Here is a 21,609-nt window from a genome sequence, read left to right as displayed (position 1 = left end):
AGAACTGCCCAAGAAGACCAGCTGAAACCTGAGATCCTACATTTAACTTACAACGCTGAAGAATCTGGGGAAAGAGACAGACAAAGACAGAAACAGAGCCAGACAGAGCCAGAGAGACCTGCCTTTGTGCCCTGGGAAAGTGCAGCGGCCACCCTAGGGGAACTGAGCCCAGATCTTGAAGCTCCCAAGTCTGTCTCTTTCCATTATACTCTAAAGCAGCAGTCCCCAACCTTTTTGGCACCAGGGACTGGTTTTGTGGAAGACAGTTTTTCCACGGACTGGGATGGTGGTGGCAGGGGGTGATTTGGGGATGAAACTGTTCCTCCTCAGATCATCAGGCATTAGATTCTCTTCAGGAGTGCTCAGTCTAGATCCCGCACATGTGCAGTTCACAGTAGGGTTCCCACTCCTGTGAGGATCTAATGCCACTGCTGATCGGACGGGAGAAGGAGCTCAGGCTCACCCACTACTCACCTCTTGCTGTGCGGCTCAGTTCCTAACAGGCCATGGATGGGTGCTGGTCCATGGCCTGGGGGTTGGAGACCCCTGCTCTAAAGCTTTGTAGTGCATCTCAATATTTTCAGCATGGTTTCAGGCCCAGTCCGTGGCCAAGCTGGACGTAATCCAGGCCATTCTTCAGTGCACATCAGGGAAACCTTTTCTGCAGAGTCCTAGATCGCTGGGGCTGATAGGATGCAGAACCCTGCACCCTGGCCAGCACCAGCCAGGTCAGGGCTCAGCCTAGACCAGGAAACTGGGTCAAGACTCAGCACTCCCAGGGCTCCTGAGACCGCCCCCCGACAGAGGCCCTCTTTCCCTCTCTGTCTGTGCTACCTACCACCTTACTTCTGTCAACAGTGCTATTCCAGGCTGCTAGTCCAGGCCTGTGTCTGTCTCCAGAACTATCCAGGACCAATCCTAAGACTGAGAAACAACCCTGCATCCCTGCACTCTGCCCAGCATCGTGCATAGAGCCTGGCACACAGCAAGTGCTCAGCTAATGCTCGCCCCTGCATGGGGCTTGCTGGCTCGTGACATCTTGAGTGACTATGTTTGGCTTGAACGAGGCCTGTGGGCTGGGCTGCCTCCACTTCCCAGGCCCTTCTGCCAATGCAGCCTTCAGGAGAGGGTTCAGTAGTGGATTATGCCCTGAGGACTGAACTCCAGACTAAGCATCCTGAGACTTGAGTTTGAATCCTGCCTCTGCCACCAACCAGCCCTGTGCCCCTGGGCAACTCCCACCTCTCCACTTTCCCACTTGTCAAAGGAGCACTTCTTTGCCACATTGCTGTGAGCCTTGGTTATGGGTAAAAGGTGCTCCAGAAGTACTAAGTGCTACCCAGATGAAATCCTTCCTTCGGAAGCCCTTTACCTTCAATCTTTTTTTTTTTTTTTTTTTTTTGAAGTGGAGTCTTGCTCTGTCACCCAGTCTGGAGTGCAGTGGCACGATCTCAGCTCACTGCAACTTCTGCCTCCCAGGTTCAAGTGATTCTCCTGCCTCAGCCTCCCAAGTAGCTGAGATTACAGGCATGTGCCATCACACCTGGCTAGTTTTTGTATTTTAGTAGAGATGGGGTTTCACCATGTTGGCCAGGCTGGTCTCAAACTCCTGACCTCAAATGATCCGCCCACCTCAGCCTCCCAAAATGTTGGGATTACAGGCTTGAGCCACTGCGCCCAGGCCCTTTTCCTTCAATCTAATAGCTCACAAGTTCAATAGCATAGTCAGGAGAGGAGTGTGGCTCCCAAACCCTCAAAATCCTCATCTCATCTTGTTGTGTTCTCAGCACATCGCCCCAAATGGTGGAAAGGACACACTGCAAAAATGAGGAGACAATGAAAAATGAAATTAGGAAGAGAAGAAGCAGTGAAAGAGATATGGGAAATCCACAGGCCAAGGCAGAAGAGGAAAGTGATGGGGGAGTGGGGCGTGGCAGGGAGACGAGGCAGCCGCTCACCTGCACCGCGATCCCACTGGGAAAATCTAAACACATGCTGCAGTGCAGTGTCGCTTACAAACTGCTGTCACCTGTGAGATCTCATTCGAGTCTCTCCATAGCCCTCTAAGGTAGATACTGTCACCCCCATTTCACAGATGGGGAAGCTGAGGCACAGCTAGTGAGTGGCAGAGCCAGGGCTAGAACTCAAGTCTCCTGACTCAAACTTGGAGTTTCTGCAACACCACGGAGGCTCCCGGTCTGCACGAGATACAAGCCTCGGTGTTGTCAGAAGAACGAAAAGAAGCAACGGGTGTGCATGTCCTTGGGAGCTCTGTGAGGTACCCAGAGCTCACAGGCGCTGGCTTAGCAAAGGATGTCAGCAATGGGATCGGGGCTGGAATGCTGTCTGGGCACAGCCAGGGGGACTCTGGGTGTGGGAAAGGGAAACCCCACCTCTTTCAGGGAGCCGTGGAGGAGCCATTGAGAAGCTTTAACAAGGAGAGGTATAAAGGAAGGGAAATTCAACCCAAAAAGTCTCTTTATCACAGCCCATGCGGAGGCCAAATGAGAATCACCCCCAGTCCCAGTCCTGAGTCACCTCCCTCAAGCCGGGAGGCCCGACACCCTGCGAGGCCCATGCTGATGCCCCGACCCCACCTAGAGGGGCCGATGTAATCCGTCTCCAGGCCTGGGCCTTGGGACTTTTGAAAGCTTCTGGAATGGATTGCAATGTGCGGCAGGACAAAGAACCCCTGAGAGAGACACAGGGAGACAGAGACAAAGGGAGAGAGAGAGAGACAGAGAGACAGAGAAAGAAACTGAGACAGAGACAGGGAGAAACTGGTAAAAGATGAAACAGACGTGGTGAGGAGAAGAAAGCACGGGAATGAAGTGGGAGGGGAGGAAGAGAGAAATGAGGGGAAAGCCTCGTGTGGGTAGAAAATGTGGGAGGAAAGAGAGGGACATGGAAGAGGCGGAGCAAGTCAGAGGCCGAAGAAGTTGCTGGGACTGGGATTCAGTGAGGCCCCAGGCTCCTCCCTCCCCGAAAGCCTCCCAGAACATGCCCCTCTGGCGTCTGCAGGGACTGCTTAGACCCCGATGACGAACTCCTGAAAGGGCACCTGAGCCACACACCCCTCTCTCCTGGGCCCTCCCTGATCCCCAACTCTCACTCAGCAAACTGGCCCACGCCCCTGGCCAGGCCCAGGTCCCTTAGGCCCCAGCCTCCGGCCACCGTTCAATGCCCCTTCCCTCTCACAGGGCCATCTCCATCGTCTCCTGATTTCTCTCCTTCCAATACCAAAATTCCACCTACAGACCCTCAGGGGGATCAATCACCCCTGCCCGATTCATCCCCACCCCCACCCTGCTCTCCTGCAGGCTGCGCTGATGAGCTGGGCCTTCCTGGGCTGCATTATTTCCCTGCAGCCCCATAAAAGCAGCTTCATTAAGAAAACCACACACTCTGCTGAGCTGCCAGAGGCATCCAGAAGCTGAGGCTGCTGAATGAGACCTGTGGGCCGGGCTGCCTCCACTTCCCAGGCCCCTCCGCCTACCCTTCTGCCCTGTGCCCACCTTGCCTCTAAAGCCCTCCCCAGGCCCTACTCAGAACCCTCCCCACCTCATCCCCCAGACCCTTTCCCTCTCCTTCCTCTTCTTCTTCCTCCCTCTCATGCCAAGGCTGGGTCTTCCCTGTGACTTAGCCAGTACTGAAGGGAGATGTCACCAAGGCTGTTTTCCTGAGACAGGCCCTGCCCACACTGGCCCAGGGCACCCAAGCCCTCTGAGTGCCCAGGCTGGGAGAAGGAATCTCAGGGTTGGTGATGGCAAACGCGCAGGGTGGGCTCTCAGAAGCCTCCTCCCGAGCACCTGCTCAGCCACCACAGAGTGCCCCGAATCACACGCCTGCTCTGAGGCCTCCTTCCTTGTTTATAGAGCACAGAAGCCATTACCTGCCTCTTGGGCCATTGAAAACACTAAATGAATGAATACACATAAAGCATTCAGACCCCTGCATAAGACAAATTTCCCTACAAATGACAGCTATTGTTACTATTATTATTTATTATTGGCCAATGGAGCAGTCTGAATTTAGTAGGGTATAAAAATGGAACTAAAAAATAAAGAGTCACTGCCTTCCTTGATCTGTCAAAATCCTCCCTGACATGGTCTCTCCACAGCGTCCTGAGCAGACCTCAGCCCTGCCTGGTCCTGTCCAGTAGGGCTTCCTACTCCAGTCTCGTGTCCTGTTCGCCCCTGGCCACCCCATTCCCTTATGCTTGTGGCTCAGGGCGTGGAGTGGGGAAAGGATCCCTGCTGGGGCCCTCCAAACCCTCCCCCACTCCGGCTGGAGGCTGTGGGCCGAGGCTTGGTGTCTGTCATGGACGGGGCCCCTCCTCGTGGTGTGGCGGCTTCTCTGGCATGCTCCAGCCAGCTCTGATGCTGCCAGGACAGCAGGCCTGCAAATGCTAGCTTTCTCATAGGATGCCATGTGGGTGCCTTCCGTGGGAGACCTGAGGGTCCTGCCACATGGTATGGAGCCCAAGCTAGGACACCTGGCTCCACCGCACTCCTGCTCCTGCCATGGGACACAGCCCCACAGCCTCATCTGAGCTGAGACTCCTCCCCTGGTGGGCAGCCCATGGAAAAAGTGTCATCAGGTCACTCAAGTGCAAACCGAAGACTTGTCACAGCCAATGGTGGCAGGCTGGTCTCTTTGCCCTGCAGTGTTCCGTGGGGATCCTGCCAGGCCACTGCCCTGCAGATGCCACTGGGGACCTGCATGCCACACTCCCCTTCTTGCAGGTACCTCATCGCCATGAGCTGTTTCTCCAGGAAGTACCACAAAAACAGCACGCCTAGGACAGAATTATTCCCACCTTTCCCTCACTCAGACTTCTTTCCCATCCCAGGAAGGTGGGCTGGGTGATGACTGGAGGTAGCAGGGCCTTTGAGGAAGCCCTAGGAAGATATCTGGGCTCTGCCCATTGGCAGCTCTTTACAGAATGGGGCACTGGGTCGTTTCAGTCTCTATTTCGAGCTCTGGTTGCCACTTTTAGGACACCAGGAAAAATCCCAATCAAATTCCTATTCACCATTAGTACTAAGTTAGGGAGGAAGCGACACAGAGTGGTAAGGGCGAATCTAGAGACAGTGAGATGCGGACAGGCTGTGGGCCTGACCCCAGTAACACTAAGCAGCTCAACCCTGTCCCCGATGTTACTATTGCCGAAGTGAGGAGTGGTTTGAACTCCATGTAGGAGTCCAGGCGGTGCCTGCACTGGTCAGGGTGATTCTGATGGGAGAGCGCTGGAAGCTCACAGCTTTATTCAGCACCCACCAAAAACCAGGCTCACACCCACAATCCTTGCTGTCACCCTGGGGCCCGACCACCACCCTGGTTGCACGGTCCTCTCCCAACCCCCGTCAGGAGTTGGGAGCCCATGGAAGCTGCACTGTGTGGGCAGTGAGAAGTCCTGGTTAGGTCCAGGCTCTTCACCTACCACGGGACCTTCAGCAGGGCCCCCAACCCCTCCGAGCACTCCTTCAAAGTGAAAGAGGAGTGGACCCAATGTCCTCTCTACAAGGCGGTTGTCAGAACTAAATGAGATTCCAAGTGTCAGTGCTTTGTCCCTGGAGAGCACGGGGCCCACGTGAGGGACCACTCTGGCTGTTTGTTGGAGACCCTCACACCAGAGATTGCCCTCCCACGCCCCCAGGCTCCTACCTGTCATTGCCACCAAAGCCAAAGCTGTCCCTCTCTCCCCAGACGTTTCGGTGGCCGGTGGCCAGCACCATCGACAGAAATGAGATGCTGGAGATTCAGGTTTTCAACTACAGCAAAGTCTTCAGCAACAAGTAAGTGCGGGATGGGGCAGGAGGGGCCGGGCCTGGAGGGGCTGGGAGCCTGCCCTTCTCCTTGGGCTACCCTCTGCTTGGGGCTTAAAAGGGGGACCTACACTCCCAACCTGCCCTGGATTGATCTTCAAAGACCAAAGAAGTCTTGGGCTGGTCTTTGATCCCCATTCTGCTCCCTCTTCTTGTCCTCAGAATCCCCCAGTCCTCCCAGCTGCTGTCAGCCAAGAACGCCCGCCTCCTATCACCCCTTCTGTCCCCAATCCCATTAAAGCTTCCTGTCCCTTTCTTAAAGTCTCCCTCAATGCCATGCTGGGGACAGTTACCCATTGGAAAGGCAAAGGATGGAGGGGCTGATGATCTCCCCAAGAGACACTCTGTAGCCTTGAGGGCAGGCTTGACAGTTTAGGGTGCTGGTTTAGGAATCAGGCAAGCCTGATCTCAGACAATCGCGTCAGTCATCTACTGTGTGACCCTGGGAAGGTTACATACCTCTCTGATTTCAATGTGCTCATGTGTGAAAGGACATTTACCTCAAAGGGCAGCTGTGAGAATTAAATGAGATGGATGTTCACTCACTCATTCAACAAATGTTTCCTAAGTGCCGATTGTGTATCAGATACTGAAGCAGGTGCTGCAGAGGGCGGGGTGCCTAACCTCATGGAGCTTCCACTCCACAAGTGAAATACACCTGCCATATGAGCATTACCACTACGAGGTGTTCAATAAAAGTAGTGTTCTTCTCTCTAGGCCTTGAAGAAGAATTCAGAAGGATTTGAACAGATTGGAATAGTGGCTAAGTATTATAAATGTAAAGTACTATCTTGGATTCAAAAATCACAGCCAGGTGTGGCACACATCTGTAGTCCTAGGTACTTAGGCAGATAAGGCAGGAGGATCATTTGAGGCCAGCCTGGGCAACATAGTAAGATCCCATCTCTTTAAAAAAACGATTGCTCTTATACAAGCTGGAGGAGTTCATGGCTTAACTGCAACACGTCCAAGAAGGTGTGGAGGTATTAGCTCACTGAGGACTCAGAATGACTCAACAGTGGGAGGAGACTACAAACAAAAGGAACGTAGACCCCATCCTGAATCATACTGATAGAATTAAAGCACCTCTGATATGAGCAGGAAAGACAAGGAGTCTACTGCTCTGATACTGGTTGCAGAGAATTCTTGTAGGCACCATCCTATAGTTGCCAGGAGGAAAGGGACTTTAAGGATTACCTTAGGACAAATGGATGAAAGCCTGAAAGGGAAAATCACAGAGGACCTGTTCATCCATTCACCCATACACTGATCCATTCATCCAGCCATCCATCTATGCTTCCTTTTAGTCATCCGTCTATCCATTTGTCTATCCATCAATTGACTCAACTCATCCTTCCATCCTTTCATCCATCCATTTATCAATCCAGCCCTCCATCCATTTGTCAATTCATTTTTCCACCCATTTATTCATCTATCCATTCATCCATCCAGCCAGCCATTCACCCATCCTTCCTTCCATCCATTCATCCATCAATCCATCCTTCCATCTTTCCATCCATTCATTCACCATCCATCCTTTCATCCTTTTATTCATCCTTCCATCCACTCATCCATCCTTCCATCTTTCTTTCTTTTTTTTTTTTTTTTGAGATGGAGTCTTGCTCTGTGGCCCACGGTGGAGTGCAGTGGCCTGATCTTGGCTCACTGCAACCTTCGCCTCCCTGGTTCAAGTGATTCTCCTGATTCTCCTGCCTCAGCCTCCTGAGTAGCTGGGATTACAGGTGCTCACCACCATGCCAAGCTAATTTTTGTATTTTTAGTAGACACAGGGTTTCACCATGTTGGCCAGACTGGTCTCGAACTCCTGACCTCTGCCCGCCTTGGCCTCCCAAAGTGCTGGGATTACAGGCATGAGCTACCACTCCCAGCCCATCCTTCCATCTGTCCATTCATCCATTCATCCATCCGTCCATCCATCCATCCATCCATCCATCCATCCATCTTTTCAATCTTTTCATCTAGAAATGTCAACTTTGTAGTCACTCATTGTACACATACTGAACAAATACTTTCTGCCAGTCAGACACTGTGCTAGTTACTTGAGATACTGAGATGAGGGATTGAGGCACAGTCCCTGCCCCTATACTCCCAGAAAGTTTTCTGCCACGGGAAGAGGAAAGAGAGGTGTGTACCTAGAGCCAGGATGAGGAACAGGCTGCTGGAAGACAGCAGACAGCAGAAAGATAACCAGCCTCTCCAGCCAATGTGCTGTCTTAGGTGGTAATAAGTTCCTTGCCACTGGGAGAGGGTGAGCAAAGAGTGGATCATATTGTAGAGGGGATTTCTGAGTCAGGAGAGGCTCAGCCATATGGGCTCCAGAGAGTCCCTGATTCTGTGGGTTTTATTAGGAGCTTTCAAAATCTCAGCTGAGTGTGGGGCAAGGGCATTTCAGACTTGCTGGCAGAGCCACATGGAAAATATTTAAGGCACAGAGGCCTTCCCTTTGCCTCCCATGGCATCACACCATTCAGGAAACTGCCTTTGGCACCCACAAACAAGGTTGGTGAGACACCCCCACCAGGGGCCTCCAAGGCAAAGCACAGCCTTCTTCCCTGGGGTGAGATACTATGAGAGTGTGACCTATGAGGACAGGAGAAACAGGAACAAGTGCAAGGCCCACACACAGACCAAGTGGGTGTGAAGGAGGAAGCCGAATCAGAAGCCAAGCACTAGGGAGGGCGCCTGAGAGCCCTGCAGGAACACAACTGTGGGTGTCAGAGCATCCAGGAGCCATATGGCTTGGCCTCTACAATCTTAGCTGTGCAGGAGAGGAAACTGAGTCTCAGAGGGGATCCTGAGGTCACATGGATAGACAGTGGTAAAGCCAGGGCTAGGATGCATGTCTGTTATCTCCTCTTCCTAATCCAACTGCCAGAAACCAAAGTATTTGAGCAGTGATGGTGGAAACTGAGGACATGGAAGACATTGTTAAATCATTTACAATGAAAGCCGCCAGCCTAACCACTGAAATGCTGGAAACCCTTGAGCCCATCAAAAAACCGCTACAAACAAATCAGAAGTATTTGGGAAATTGACTACCATGCAGTGAATATGTTGAAAGTTATAGTTTCTATTAAGTGGTTTTGTTTGTTTGTTTGTTTGTTGTTTGTTTTGGAGACAGTCTCACTCCGTCACTCAGGCTGGAGTGCAGTGGTGTGATCTCGGCTCACTGCAACCTCTGCCTCCCAGGTTCAAGCGATTCTCCTACCTCAGCTTCCCGAGTGGCTGGGATTACAGGTGCCTACCACCACGCCCAGCTAATTTTTGTGTTTTTAGTAGAGACAAGGTTTCGCCATGTTAGCCAGGCTGGTCTCGAACTCCTGGCCTCAGGTGATCCACCTGCCTCAGCCTCCCAAAGTGCTGGGATTACAGGTGTCAGCTACTGCATTTAATATAGGTGTTAAGTGCCAATAAGAAGGAAGACAGAAAGGGGGATAGTTCCTATCCTAACTCTCCTTCTTCTCTCCCTGCCCCCATCCAAGAAAAGGCAGTGTCCTGATTAGTTTGTGGAAGAAAAGAACGAATAAATGCCCCCGTGGTGTTAGGAGGCAGAGGGTATATAGAGCAGAAGAACCTGCAAGAGGGAATCAGAGCAGCCCTTCTTCTCTGAATGGCTCAGGGCACTCAAGGGTAACACTCGGCATCACATGACTGATGCATTTGGGGAAACTGAGGTAACGGAGACTGGTATGAGAAATGAGCCTGATCCCATCACTGCCATCTCAGAGAGAGGGACTGTCCTAGAAGCAGAGAGCAGCATGGAAACTGGCCCCTCTCCCAGTGGTTCTAGAGGCTGCCAGGAGGCAGAGACATGGTGTGAAGGAAGGAGGCATCCTAGTTAGAAACCAGGAGACCTTCACATCTGCTCAGCCCCATCTGGAACAAAGACCGCATCTAGGAACCTTCGGCTTTCCCATGAGGAAGAAATGTTACGTTCAGGAGATTTTGTGCATCCAGCTCTGCCTGTCTGGGGCCTCTGAGGGGCCATGGCCTGGCCTCCAGCCTCCTGCCTGCTGAGGATGCCAGGGTCCCTGAATAATTCAGGAGCCAGGAGAGCAGGAGAGGCCTCACAGGGCCCAGGACACTTGACACGGGCTCCCAGGGGAAAGTGATGAATTATTGACAGGATTCTGGTGCCCAGTTGCTGCTCTATTGTGGTCAGTTTGAGGGCCCGTCTGGGCTGGAGGCCTCCTCCTGCCAGCTAATTACGTGGGGATCCTAGCTCTGCCCAGCTGCCCAGCCCTCGTTTGGCCAGCCAGCCTCCTGTGAGAGGTGCTCTCTTTGCCCTGGTGACCTGGATGCCATGTAAGGCAAGCGGTAGGAGGACATGGAGTTAGCCCCAGCTCCTTCACCTAATAGCCCCCGGGAAACTGAGGCCCAGAGACTCCTCTTGCAGATTCGGGACAGAGGCAGGTCTCAGTCCAGGCTTCCTGACACCTAGGCCAGTGCTCCTTCCCACAGAACACATGACCTCACAACTCCCATTTCCAGGGAAATGACTCGGCCGTCTAAGGGGCATATGAGCCCACCGTTCCTTAGTCATCCTAGGCCCCACTCTCTCGGGCAGCTCCTCCATGCTGACCCACGCAGAGGAGCAGGACCCTACTATGTGTGCAGACAGGATGCACAGAGGTCAGCTGCGATGGGCAGGGTCACCTCCAGGGTCAGCACAGGGGCCAGAGCCAGAGGCTTCTCCTATATCTTCCAGTCCCAGTTTCTTCCCAGAGAACATCTATAGAGGACGGGCTGAGGGATAGCATCCTAGAAGCAGTGTCAGGGCCTTTGTTTTGAAACCATGTTTTCATGGCAAACACTGTTTTTGCTTAAATGGTATGTTACAGACCAAAGGTTTATAAAAATGCTTTTCTTTATACTTTACATAAGACTGAGATAATATCAATTATCTGTGTCAAAGAATATAATCTTTACTTTTATTTGAGAGAGGTTAGGGGTGAACTGTTAGGGGTTAAAAGCCCCCAAGCCACTCTTGCAGGTATGGGAAATTGATTCCTTTAATCTTGCAAACTCCTAGCGCCCCAGTCCCCCCCCGCCTCTAGACCATAGACCAGCCCCGGCTCTTGGAGGCTGTGCAGAGCTGGAAGGGTGAGGGACAGCCTGGATCTGCTGCTGGAGCCCATCCTGCAGAGGAGACACCCCCGTGTGGGCCCTCCAGATGGTCAGCCTTGCGTATTATTAGAGAGGGAGGAGGGGCTGGCATCCGAGTGCCGGTGGTGTTCGAGGAATTTCGCATGAGCAGTCTCCTCGCCACTGTCCAGTGGAAGTTGGAGGGCTAGGAGAAGAAGCCAAAACCATACCACTGCCAAGGGGTGAAATCTCCCTTGGGTCCTGCTGAGTGAGCCCATATCTGTCTGACTCCAGAGTGCAGGCTCTTCACTGTCTACACTGCTTCCCTTTAGGGATGGCATTCTGCATGTGGACAGGGCTCGGACCAGGGTGTGAAGAATGGGGGATTTGCCTGGAGCCCAGTGTTGGCACACTGTGTGATTAAAAGCTGTGGCTGAATGGACTACCAGTGACAGCCCCATCACTGTCACCACCATGGGAATATCCATCAGAGGCTTGAAAGCACATGTCAGGGAGGTTGTTCCAGGGATTCCTCCTGGAAGGGTGCTGGACAAGGTCTCCTCTCAGGTTCTTCCCAAGTCTAAAGTCTGAGACTCAGGCAGGTCAGGCCTAGAAGGCACCAGACGCCTCTCAGAGCACTTGCAGGGGAAATAGCTCCACCCTGCCCCCTGGGGGTGTCTTGTTACATTGCAGCACCTCCGCTGATCCTGGGGAGCTGCCTCTGCTGTGCCTGGGCATCTATTTCTGCAGAGATGTGCCTGATCACCCCACGCTCAGCAGGTGCCCGACAGGCCCTAGAGGAATCAAGGCAGCTGAATAGCTGTCGGCAAAGGGTAACAGTAGAGCAGGGATTCTCAAAGTGTCTCCCCAGCCAGCAGCTTCAGCATCACCTGGAAACTTATCAGAAATACACATTCTCAGGCCCCCTCCCACCCACTGAATCAGAGCCTGGGGGCAGGGCCAGTGGTGTGAACCGAAGTCCGGTGGACTCAGTTCTGTGACTTCACATTAGAAACTAGAAGTGGCCGTGATGGGAGTATTTATGCCACGGAAACCAGCAAAAGCTACAGATCAGCACTGCCCTCTCCTCTCCCACCAGTGACACATTTTCCAACACATCCACGGAGGAGGGTGTCACAGCCATCTGTGTTTTCACAAGCCCTCCAGGTGATCCTGTTCATGCTGAAGTTTGAAAACCACTGATTTAAAACAAACGAGGTAAGGCTGCAGGAAGATGAGTGTATTCTTTCGTGCCCGTGGTCTCCTGCTGGAATGTCTACACGGTATGGAAGCTAAGAGTCCCCTTCCCCCTTCATTTTATAAAGACTGAGTTGAGACTCAGGGACAGCGGCTCCAGGGCTCCTGGTCCTCAGCCCAGCATTTCTGTCTCTGGGGCACCGCCTGAGCTGGGAAGAGGTGCCTGCAGCTGTGGGAGAAGGTTTCCACGGGGCTGCTCGAAGCACCCAGAAGCCCAGTTTGGCTTTAGAGTGGTGTGAACAGTTTCACCCTCGGGGAGGTGGGACTCTGAGCTCCAGAGGGGAGCTTTTCATATCCATCCATCATGGCCACCCCTGCCACTTCCTCCCCTCACACAAATGGGAGGATTTTTTAAAAATCAGTGTTCACCCTCCGCAGACCTCAGGGTGGTATAGACATCAAGCACGTCTAAGTCAGAATTCACCTGATACCTCACCTTACCCAGATCTGTCATTAATTAGCTGTGTCCCTTCCCCTTCTGTGGCCTCACTGTCTTCCTCTATCAATCTCAGGCAGCTGCCCAAGGTCCCTTCCAGCTCTCACATGCCCTGGATGCTTCCCTCGCCTTTGTGCTTTCAGCTACAAATGGTGTGTGTGTTCCAATCCACCCCATGTAGAAGCACCATGTGAGGACGTCTCTCTGAGTTCCCTGCTCTCTCCCAGAGCAATAAAAAGCCTTCTGACCATGGGTGCAACGGGGTTGAAGTCAACTCCATTAGCATTGATTGGGCATCCACTGTTGTTCATTAATTCAGCCAGCAGATATCGAGATCTCTAGTGTGCTAGAAATGTCAGACAGAGGCTGGAATAGAAAGCACCAGCCGTGCCCTTGAGAGGCTCACAGTTTAGAGGCAGCATGTGAATAACGGTGGACCCAACTGCTTTGGAGTGCTGGCTGTGTGCTGGGGGCTCTGATAAGAACACCTGCAGGGTTGGGCGCGGTGGCTCACGCCTGTAATGTCAGCACTTTGGGAGACCACGGGCAGGCAAATCACTGGAGGTCAGGAGTTTGAGACCAGCCTGGCCAACATGGTGAAACCCCGTCTCTACTAGAAATACAAAAATTAGCCATGTGTGGTGGCACATGCCTGTAGTCCCAGCTACTCAGGATGCTGAGGCAGCAGAATCACTTGAACCCAGGAGGCAGAGGTCCCAATGAGCTGAGATTGCACCATTGCACTCCAGCCTGGGTGACAAGAGTGAAACTCCGTCTCAAACAAAGTAAAACAAAACAAGACAAACAAACAAAAACACTTGCAGATGATCTCATGTAGTCCTTCAACAACAACTCTGTAAAGCAGGGCTTATCAGCTCATCTTACGAGAAAACCGAGACTGAGAGAGCTTAAGGAAGTTGTCCATGAAGCAGGTGACTCGCGAGTCAGTGTCAGAGCTGGGCTTCAGATCCCTGTCTCTTGGACGCCAGGACTGTGCTGTTAACCAAAGCATTGCACTGCCTCTCCCCAGCTGTGCAGCTCTGTGGGGACTCTGCAGTCCCAGGTTCCTGCCATCCAGGAACTTACAGGCTGCGGATGCAGAATGGATGAGCGAGTGCTGTTGGTGTGGGCTGGAAGCCACGGTCATGGTTAGGGAGGTGGAACCAGAGGAACTACTTCTCCAACCAGGAACCTCAGGTCCTTCCCCAGCCTCCACACTGAGCATCTGGAAGCTTCTCTGCAAGGACTCAGCTGAAGCTGGAGTCCGTGCACCTTCCCTGCAGTCTGTAGACATCCCCTAAGGGTGCTCACTGCTCCTTGGAGTTCTCCCAAGGAAATGGGCCTCCCACAAACAACCATCCACAGCGGGACATACTGCCCTGGCTCCTGGGCCACCTTCTCCAACCCAGCCCAGAGCTGGGAGCAAGCCCACCCGAGTCCTCCCCAAGCCATTACAGCTCTTGGGACATCAGTCTGGCTCCTCACCCTGGTCTTTTCCATGTCACCACCATGCCCCCTTTCTGTCCCCAGGCTCATCGGGACCTTCCGTATGGTGCTGCAGAAGGTGGTAGAGGAGAACCACGTGGAGGTGACCGACACGCTGATTGATGACAACAACGCTGTCATCAAGGTGGGTGTGCCCCAGGGAGCTCCTGGACTTTTCCCTACAGGGCCATCTGGGTGTCTGTTCTCCCTGCCCCACACATGGAGTGGTCTGGGGAATGCCCTGCATGCATGGTGAGGTGTGGCAGGAGGAGGAGACTCAGGTCAGACTCGGCCGGAACGGCTTGATCTGCAGCCGTGTCTGGGGCCCTGCAGTAGGCATCTCTGTGCTTCCTACGGTGGGAATGCACCAACCAGTCCTTCCATTTGGACCCAGCTCAGAAGTCTCTAAAGAGGCTTCTCTCATCACCCAAAGGCCAGACTGAGCCCTGCAGGGGCTCTAGGGCATGACCTTTACTCTGCACATCTGACTCGGCTTCCCCTCGGGAGGGCAGAGCCCTCTTTTCTGCATTGTTTGTCATATCCCAGAACTTTTTCGTGAGCATGCATGCACTAGTGACGCACAGCCCCGAGGCTCCTGATACATGTTCTAATAAAGGAAGGAAGTAGCCCACTAGGACGGCCTGGCCCCAGGCTCTGCATTCATTCCTCAGTCCTCTTGAGCTCAGCCATGGCCACTCGTGGGCACCTGGCATGATGGTGAGAAACAGGTATGAATCTTGGGCCACTCACTAACTGTGTGACCTGGGCAAGCTATGTATCATCTGCAAAGTGAGCACAATCATAGTATCCACCTCACAGGATGGTTCTGAGAATTAAAGGAGAATATACAGAAAGTACCTAGAACAGATATGCACAAAAAATCTATAATATCGTTAGCTATTGTTTCCTGACCTCAGTTTACCTATGCATAAAATGGGGCTGTGCCATGGGGTCCTGTGTAATATATAGCCCTATGTAGTGGCCAGGAGGAACAGCCTCAGAAGCCAGGACTGCAGCCATGGGGAGCTAGAAGGAACCCTCTTCTCCCATGGGCAGGGGTGGGCAGGGAGGGCTTCTTAAAGTTACGGGGGTCTCAGCCACCACAACAAGGGGAGAAGGGGTACAGAACAAGCCACGTATGGACACGAGTGGGAGGAGGGCTGAGAGGAGAACACAGAAGACTGGATGAAGTGTGGATAGTGTGGGAAGTGAGATGAGAGGACTGGGGAGCGAGCAGGATGGACAGACAGCACAGCCCGTCCCCTGGATTTCCAGAATCAGACTTAAGATGTCAGCGGAGGAAAGGACTCACAGATCACCTAGCCCACTTGCCACCCACCTCCTCCACCCATTGTTATGAATGGGAACAGTGAAGTCCTACATGCAGAATAAATTTGGCCATGGTCAGAGCAATAGTCAACAGCAGAGCCAGCACAGAGACCCAGGACTTCCAATGCCAGACCACCATTTTCCCACAACAACATACTTGGTTCCACCAAGAGAGTCACATTTGTTCCACAGAAAGGACGTGGGGCTTGGAGACAGGCAGCCTGGGCCCAAATCCCAGCTCTGGTACTTCCTAGCTGTGTGACTTAAAGCAAGTCACTTAACCTCCTGATATGCTAGGTAAGGTAGATTACAATGCTGAAAAGATCTAATGAGTGTACATTAAAGCATCTCAGCATGATGTCTAGCACAGTAACAGTTCAGAAAACATGTGCACCTTTCCCTTCCCTTGGGAAATCTAAGCCGGGGCACTGGAGGGTCCAAACACTGAATGAGGGCTGCCTATCTGGGGCTCAGTCACAAGTCACCTCTAGACCTGTGAGGAAGGGTGATGCTTTCTGGGGATCTCCCATCACCCGTGTAGCTTGAGGAAGGAACTAGAATGAGTATTCCCTGTGCACTGGGGGAAACTAGAGCTGCAAGAGAGTAATGGCCCCAGGACACAGAGCAGGAAGCCCAGTCATGATTCTCCATTGCTAAGCCCGAGCTCTGGCTGGGTGCTGTTGGAAATAGATGCTCAGTACCACAAAGAAAAATTAGCACTGAGACAAATGATCTTGTAGCGACGCAATTTTTACTTCCTGGACTGCAGGAAGGGTGCTCTTGCTAGCCATCTTGCCACAAAAGTACAATGAACAAAGGAAAACAGACAAATTTATCCCTTATGCATTTGGGGTCGACCTTACTGCTGTGTCTGATCTCCGTTGGCTGGAGCCAGACCTCACAATCTAAACTAATAACTTAAAACTTTTCTAAACAGGTAAAAGTAATGGGGAGCTGGGTCATGCCTGTGAGCACGTCCAGAACAGATGCCTTGATTAAAGTACAAGGACATAGAATGTACTACGTGCCTGTACGCATGGCATGTCTAACAGCTACATAGGATAGGGCTTAACAAAGTTATTAGCACACTTATTCTTTAACAAGAAAGGAAACTTCAAAAAAGAACTTTTCTGCTTCCCACAGGTCCTTTACTTTCTCCCAGAGGAAAACCCTAGGGCAGCTCCAAGATTCTCTCACTTTCCAGGGTAGGAAGTGTGGGTGTGAGCCTGGCCAGGGCTCTTCTCCTGGAGGCCGCTTTCAGCTCATTCTGACGCATTTCCAACAAGCCAATTTCTGGCTGGCGATGCCTCATGCCCGCAGGCAGCCCTTGTTCTGAGGAGAGGAGGTGACCTGATCATGGGAATGCCGAATGGCACTCTGGGTTATGTATACAGTGGACTCAGGGGGTGAGTCCAGGCTCAGTTGTCCCGGGCAGGCCAGGCCCCTCCACCTTGAGCACCAGGGAGGAGTGGAGCCACGGACCACGGGACCTGGAGCCAGATCCCAGTAAGCTGACCGGGTCAGCCTTTCAGAGCCTCTGTTTTTTCTTTTTTCTTTTCTTTTCTTTTTTTTTTTTTTAGACAGAGTCTTGTTCTATTGCCCAGGCTGGAGTGCAGTGGTGCAGTCTTGGCTCACTGCAACCTCCATCTCCCAGGATCAAGTGATTCTCCTGCCTCAGCCTCCCAAGTAGCTGGGATTACAGGCATCTGCCACCATGCCCGGCTAATTTTTTCATATTTTTAGTAGAGATGGGGTTTCACCATGTTGGCCAAGCTGGTCTCAAACTCCTGACCTCGTGATCTACCTGCCTCGGCTTCCCAAAGTGCTGGGATTACAGAGGTGAGCCACCATGCCTGGCCGAGCCTCTGTTTTCTCATTAGCAAAATGGGGTAGAGGGATCATACCATCCTGACCTCCTCCAGTGAGGTAAGGGTGTGGAAGCACTGCAAAACACCACCAAGCAGTCACATAGACAGGGTGAGGATTGCTGTCGCCATCCCAGCTGCTCACCACCGCCTCTCTCCCTTCAGACCAGCCTCTGCATGGAAGTCCGGTACCAGGGCACTGATGGCACAGTGGGCTCCTGGGATGATGGGGACTTCCTGGGAGATGAGTCTCTTCAAGAGGAAGAAAAGGACAGCCAAGAGACGGATGGACTGCTTCCAGGCTCCCGGCCCAGCTCCCGGCCCCCCGGAGAGAAGAGCTTCCGGAGGTAACAGGCAGGGCCCTTCTGGCTGCCCGATGCCCCCAAGACACAGGGAAGAGGCCTGGGGCCTGGTCCCCCTGGCAGGCCTCTCTAGGCCTGGCTGGGCTCAGAGTACAGGGCTGAGCTTCTGGAGAGACATCCAAGAGGTGGGAAGATGTTTCTGCAGCCCGCCACCCAGCCGTCTACCCCTGAGCTCACTGGGCAGGGAGCAGCTGCAAGTCCAAGGCCAAGGTCTCCCCCACAGCCCTGAGGGAGGTGGGGCTCTAACACAGGGATGGGGCTACATCTCCTGCCTTTCTCAGAGAAGGGAAGATGGGGATGGGAGGGGCCCTGGCCTCTCTGGTTCAAGACCCAGCAATGTCCACCAGGTGCCAGCAGCCTGACCTGCACTCTGGCCCAGTAAGAAGGCCCAAGAGAGGGCAGCTCTTCCTGCCAGAGTGAAGCCAGCGATCCTGGCTGGGCCCTGGCCTTTCTTCCTCTTGAGAAGAGAGTGCGCCCGGGAACCCCCAGAGTCCAGGATCACGCCCTGCAAGTGTCCTGCCACCCACAGACCACAGGAGGCCGGGTCCAGGCCAGCTCATTCCACGTGCACTATTTTTACAAAACAGAAAACACAGTTGTATTACTATTAGAGTCCAAGGGGACTCTAATCTGGGCTAGCCTGGTAAGACAATGTCCATGGGTTCCTAGGTCACTGGGAAGTACGTGTTAAATGCCAGTAAGTCAAGGGTGCATCTAAAGGACCAGGGTGTGTTTTGAGAAGGGACCCTCCATGCCATTGGAAACATACCCTGTAAGCTCCTTCCACGCTTTCCTTTCCAAGTAAAGTTTACTCAGTCCCTCCGCTGAAGAAAGCATAGGTTCTAAATTAGTGTAATTGAATTGAAATACTTTTATGAGACAAATATGTTTTCTCCTTTGCACTTGAATGAGTTCCCACCCTCTTAGGCACCCCTCATGCACACGTGCATATGTGTGCACATACACAAGCTTCAGAAGCCCTGGGAGCCAGATGAGGAATAGTAACAAGGTCAAAGTGACCAGGCCTGCCACAAATATGGCGGGGCTGTCTACTCCAGGCCAGCCGCCGGCATGGGGCAGCCCCGCACCAGCTTGGAGCCCGTCCCCTCAGACTCCTGGCTCCTCAGCAGAAGACCCAGGCCTGAGTCCCAGCTCTGCCTCTTACTAGTCATGTGACCCTTGATAAGTCACAAAACCTCTCTCCTCAACTGTAAAATGGGGGACACAGCAATGAACCCCCGCCCGCCCTGCTGTTGGGAGAGCCAGAGGAATCACGGAGGAACAGGTGGCAATGGAGGTGCTGAGGGCTGCCCTTGTCCAGGCTGGTGACAGACAAACAGGTTTCTTGTAGAGCAGCAATGCAAAGGCTATTGGGAGCCCCCATTCCATCTGTCAGGATGCCTCACAGGAGTGTCAGGATTGAGTGAGGTGCACCTGTGAGCCCCCACCCCTGTGCCTGGCATGAGGCAGGTGCTCGGCCAATGCTCACTTCCTTCCTCTTCACTGACTCCATGTTACCCTGATGTCAGCTTCTGTGCTGAGCAGCACCTGACCTTCTGGCTCAGGCGCTGTCCAAGCACCTTCTCAGCTCTTGCACCCTACCCTATACCACGGGCTCTGCAGAAGCCGCCCACACAGGAGCCTTACTGCCCGGGGCAGGGGTAGGAGACTCAATTACTCCGTGTTCCCCTTGCATCCCCAGGCTCCCAGTGTTGCAGAGACAGAATGAATCCCTAACCGCATAGGCATCCCACTCTCAGCAGCACAAAATCGGTGTTCCAGACCCTTGCAAGGCAGCGTATGCCTGCCCTAGACTCTGGAGAGAAAGAGACTTCGGCCCTGCCCACACTCACATGCACACGCGTGTGCACACAAGTGCCCATGCGTTTGCACAGACTCACATGCATTGCGTGACACCAGGGAGGGCATGCGCCACTGGATTCTGGGCTCTGCTGCTGATGCTGTCTCTAGGAGTCATATCTTAGAAATGACAAAGAAGGAAACCCAGCTTTAGTCTTGCAGCTAAACTTTAGACACCTGAGCCTTTCCTCTTGAGTCCCTGTATTCTGCCACCCTCTCCTCTTCATTTTCTCTACCTGACCTGGCTCTCCTGCCCTCCATGACCCTCACCCTCCTCTGCTGCCCAAAACCTCTTCTGCTGGTGTCTTCTCTGCTGGGTGTCATCCAGGAGGAGTTTGGGGCAGGAGCCACTTTTCTCATTTTCCTTATTGATCATTCTTCCATTCCAGTGGACACCTGCAGAAGCCAGGTACCTTCCTCCTATCCTGGGGCCAGAGGGCAGTGGGGCACTGTGCATGGTAGGGCTCTGAGACAGAGGGGCACAGGGTGGGCACGGAGAAGCGTGTGCATGTAGGGTCAGTACACAACATGCAGCCTCACACCAAGAGTGTTTTTAATCAGTTCCCACAGCCCCTAGAGAGCTCGAAAGTCCTCTGCTGCCCCCCTTCTCCAGGCTGAGCCCCAGAGTTGCAGCAGCTCCCAAAGCAGCTCAGAGGAGCTGGCACAGCCAGCTGCGCTGGGATGTTGTGCTTGAGACACAGTCCTCCTCTGCCGGGAGCTGTTCTCTGCTCAGTAATCTCAGGTCTCAGCCAATTTCGGCAGCCAGAGGCCTGGCTGATATTAATGCCTTTGAATTACAGACTGACCTGCTTGCTAATGTAAGGGTTAGCCGGCCAGCGCTGGACTGCCGCTGCGCTGCATCTAGGACTTCAGGTCTTGAGCCATCAGGGCATGGAGTCAAGCCTACCTGGGCAGGCTCTGTGCCAGAACAGGGTGTGAGGAGAGGAATCATTTGCTAATTGTTACTCATTTTCTTGTCTTCATCTTCATTGTCAAGGCATTGGGAAAGCATTGAGAGAACATTCCTGAAAAGTTTTCTGGAAGCCTCCCTAAAGTGAGACAGGAGCACCGTTTTCCCCTGCTCTGAGTCCTGGAGTCGTAGCTCTCTCACTGCCCCACCTACACCCCCAAAACTTCCCCACCCACCAGTGCGCCCTCCACAGCAGCACCCCCAGCCCCATCTCAGCCTTGCAAAACAGGCTTAGCCCACTGTTCCCCTAGAAGCCCCCAGAGCCTGGGAGTTCCCACCCCATTGGAGGGGAACAGGGGAGCCGATGGGCAGAGGAGCAGGGTGGCCAAGCTCATCTAACCCGGTGTTCCCTGAGGAAGCTGCAACCCACACGGTGGAATCTTCAGACCTTAGCCTGGTGCCCTGAGATACCAGAGCTTGGGGCTGAGACAGTGGCCCAGGCCCAGCACCGTGGGCCCCTCCCCTCTCCCCCACGGCAGAGTCCACAGCCCTGGGACCCCTATCCTGCAGACCTAGGCTTGCTACCTTGAGCAGCTGTTGGGGGAGAGGTCAGCAGGACAAGGAGTCCCCTGGTGAGAGTCCAGGTCTGCGGGGCCAGGGTGCCCTGAGATACCAGAGCTTGAGGCTGAGACAGTGGCCCAGGCCCAGCACCGTGGGCCCCTCCCCTCTCCCCCATGGCAGAGTCCACAGCCCTGGGACCCCTATCCTGCAGACCTAGGCTTGCTACCGTGAGCAGCTGTTGGGGGAGAGGTCAGCAGGACAAGGAGTCCCCTGGCAAGAGTCCAGGTCTGTGGGGCCAGGGCTGAGGCCAGCGTCTCTGGTCCACAGCCCCTCACATGTGTCCCCTTGTCTCCTCATTTCTTCCCCCTACTCAGCAAAGGCAGAGAGAAGACCAAGGGAGGCAGAGATGGCGAACACAAGTAGGTGTCCCAGGCCAGGGCAGATGGGGCATCATCTCTGTGGGGGCAGAGGCCTCCTCCCCACAGGCTGTGGAGGGTGGGGCGGGCTCGGCTGAGAGGCTCAGGAGTGGGTTGTCCCGGCGGAGCTGGTATGGGGAATGCAGGGCCAGGGAGGTCTTTTCACCTGGCCACAGGGATGAGGGACGAGAGGG

At 53.5% G+C, this 21,609-nt stretch overlaps 1 protein-coding gene across 2 annotated transcripts in view; it reads left to right on the top strand.

Moving 5' to 3' along the window:
- Positions 1 to 21,609, top strand: part of OTOF (otoferlin) — a 98,798-nt gene that overhangs the window by 25,838 nt on the left and 51,351 nt on the right. Inside the window, exons 3-6 of one of the 2 annotated variants that reach the window (XM_064364267.1) lie at positions 5,710 to 5,798; positions 14,158 to 14,257; positions 17,472 to 17,653; positions 21,374 to 21,418. In XM_064364267.1, coding sequence (XP_064220337.1) covers positions 5,710 to 5,798; positions 14,158 to 14,257; positions 17,472 to 17,653; positions 21,374 to 21,418 — 416 coding nt within the window. The remainder of the gene's footprint in view (positions 1 to 5,709; positions 5,799 to 14,157; positions 14,258 to 17,471; positions 17,654 to 21,373; positions 21,419 to 21,609) is intronic. The other variant, XM_021674401.2, reaches the window with a different exon arrangement.

The sequence above is a fragment of the Aotus nancymaae genome, unplaced genomic scaffold, assembly GCF_030222135.1.
Source record: "Aotus nancymaae isolate 86718 unplaced genomic scaffold, 86718_ANA_hifiasm-v0.15.2.pri h1tg000057l, whole genome shotgun sequence".
Lineage (NCBI taxonomy): Eukaryota > Metazoa > Chordata > Mammalia > Primates > Aotidae > Aotus > Aotus nancymaae.
Note: the sequence above shows the minus strand (reverse complement) of the source record. Positions and strands in the feature narration are given on the sequence as shown.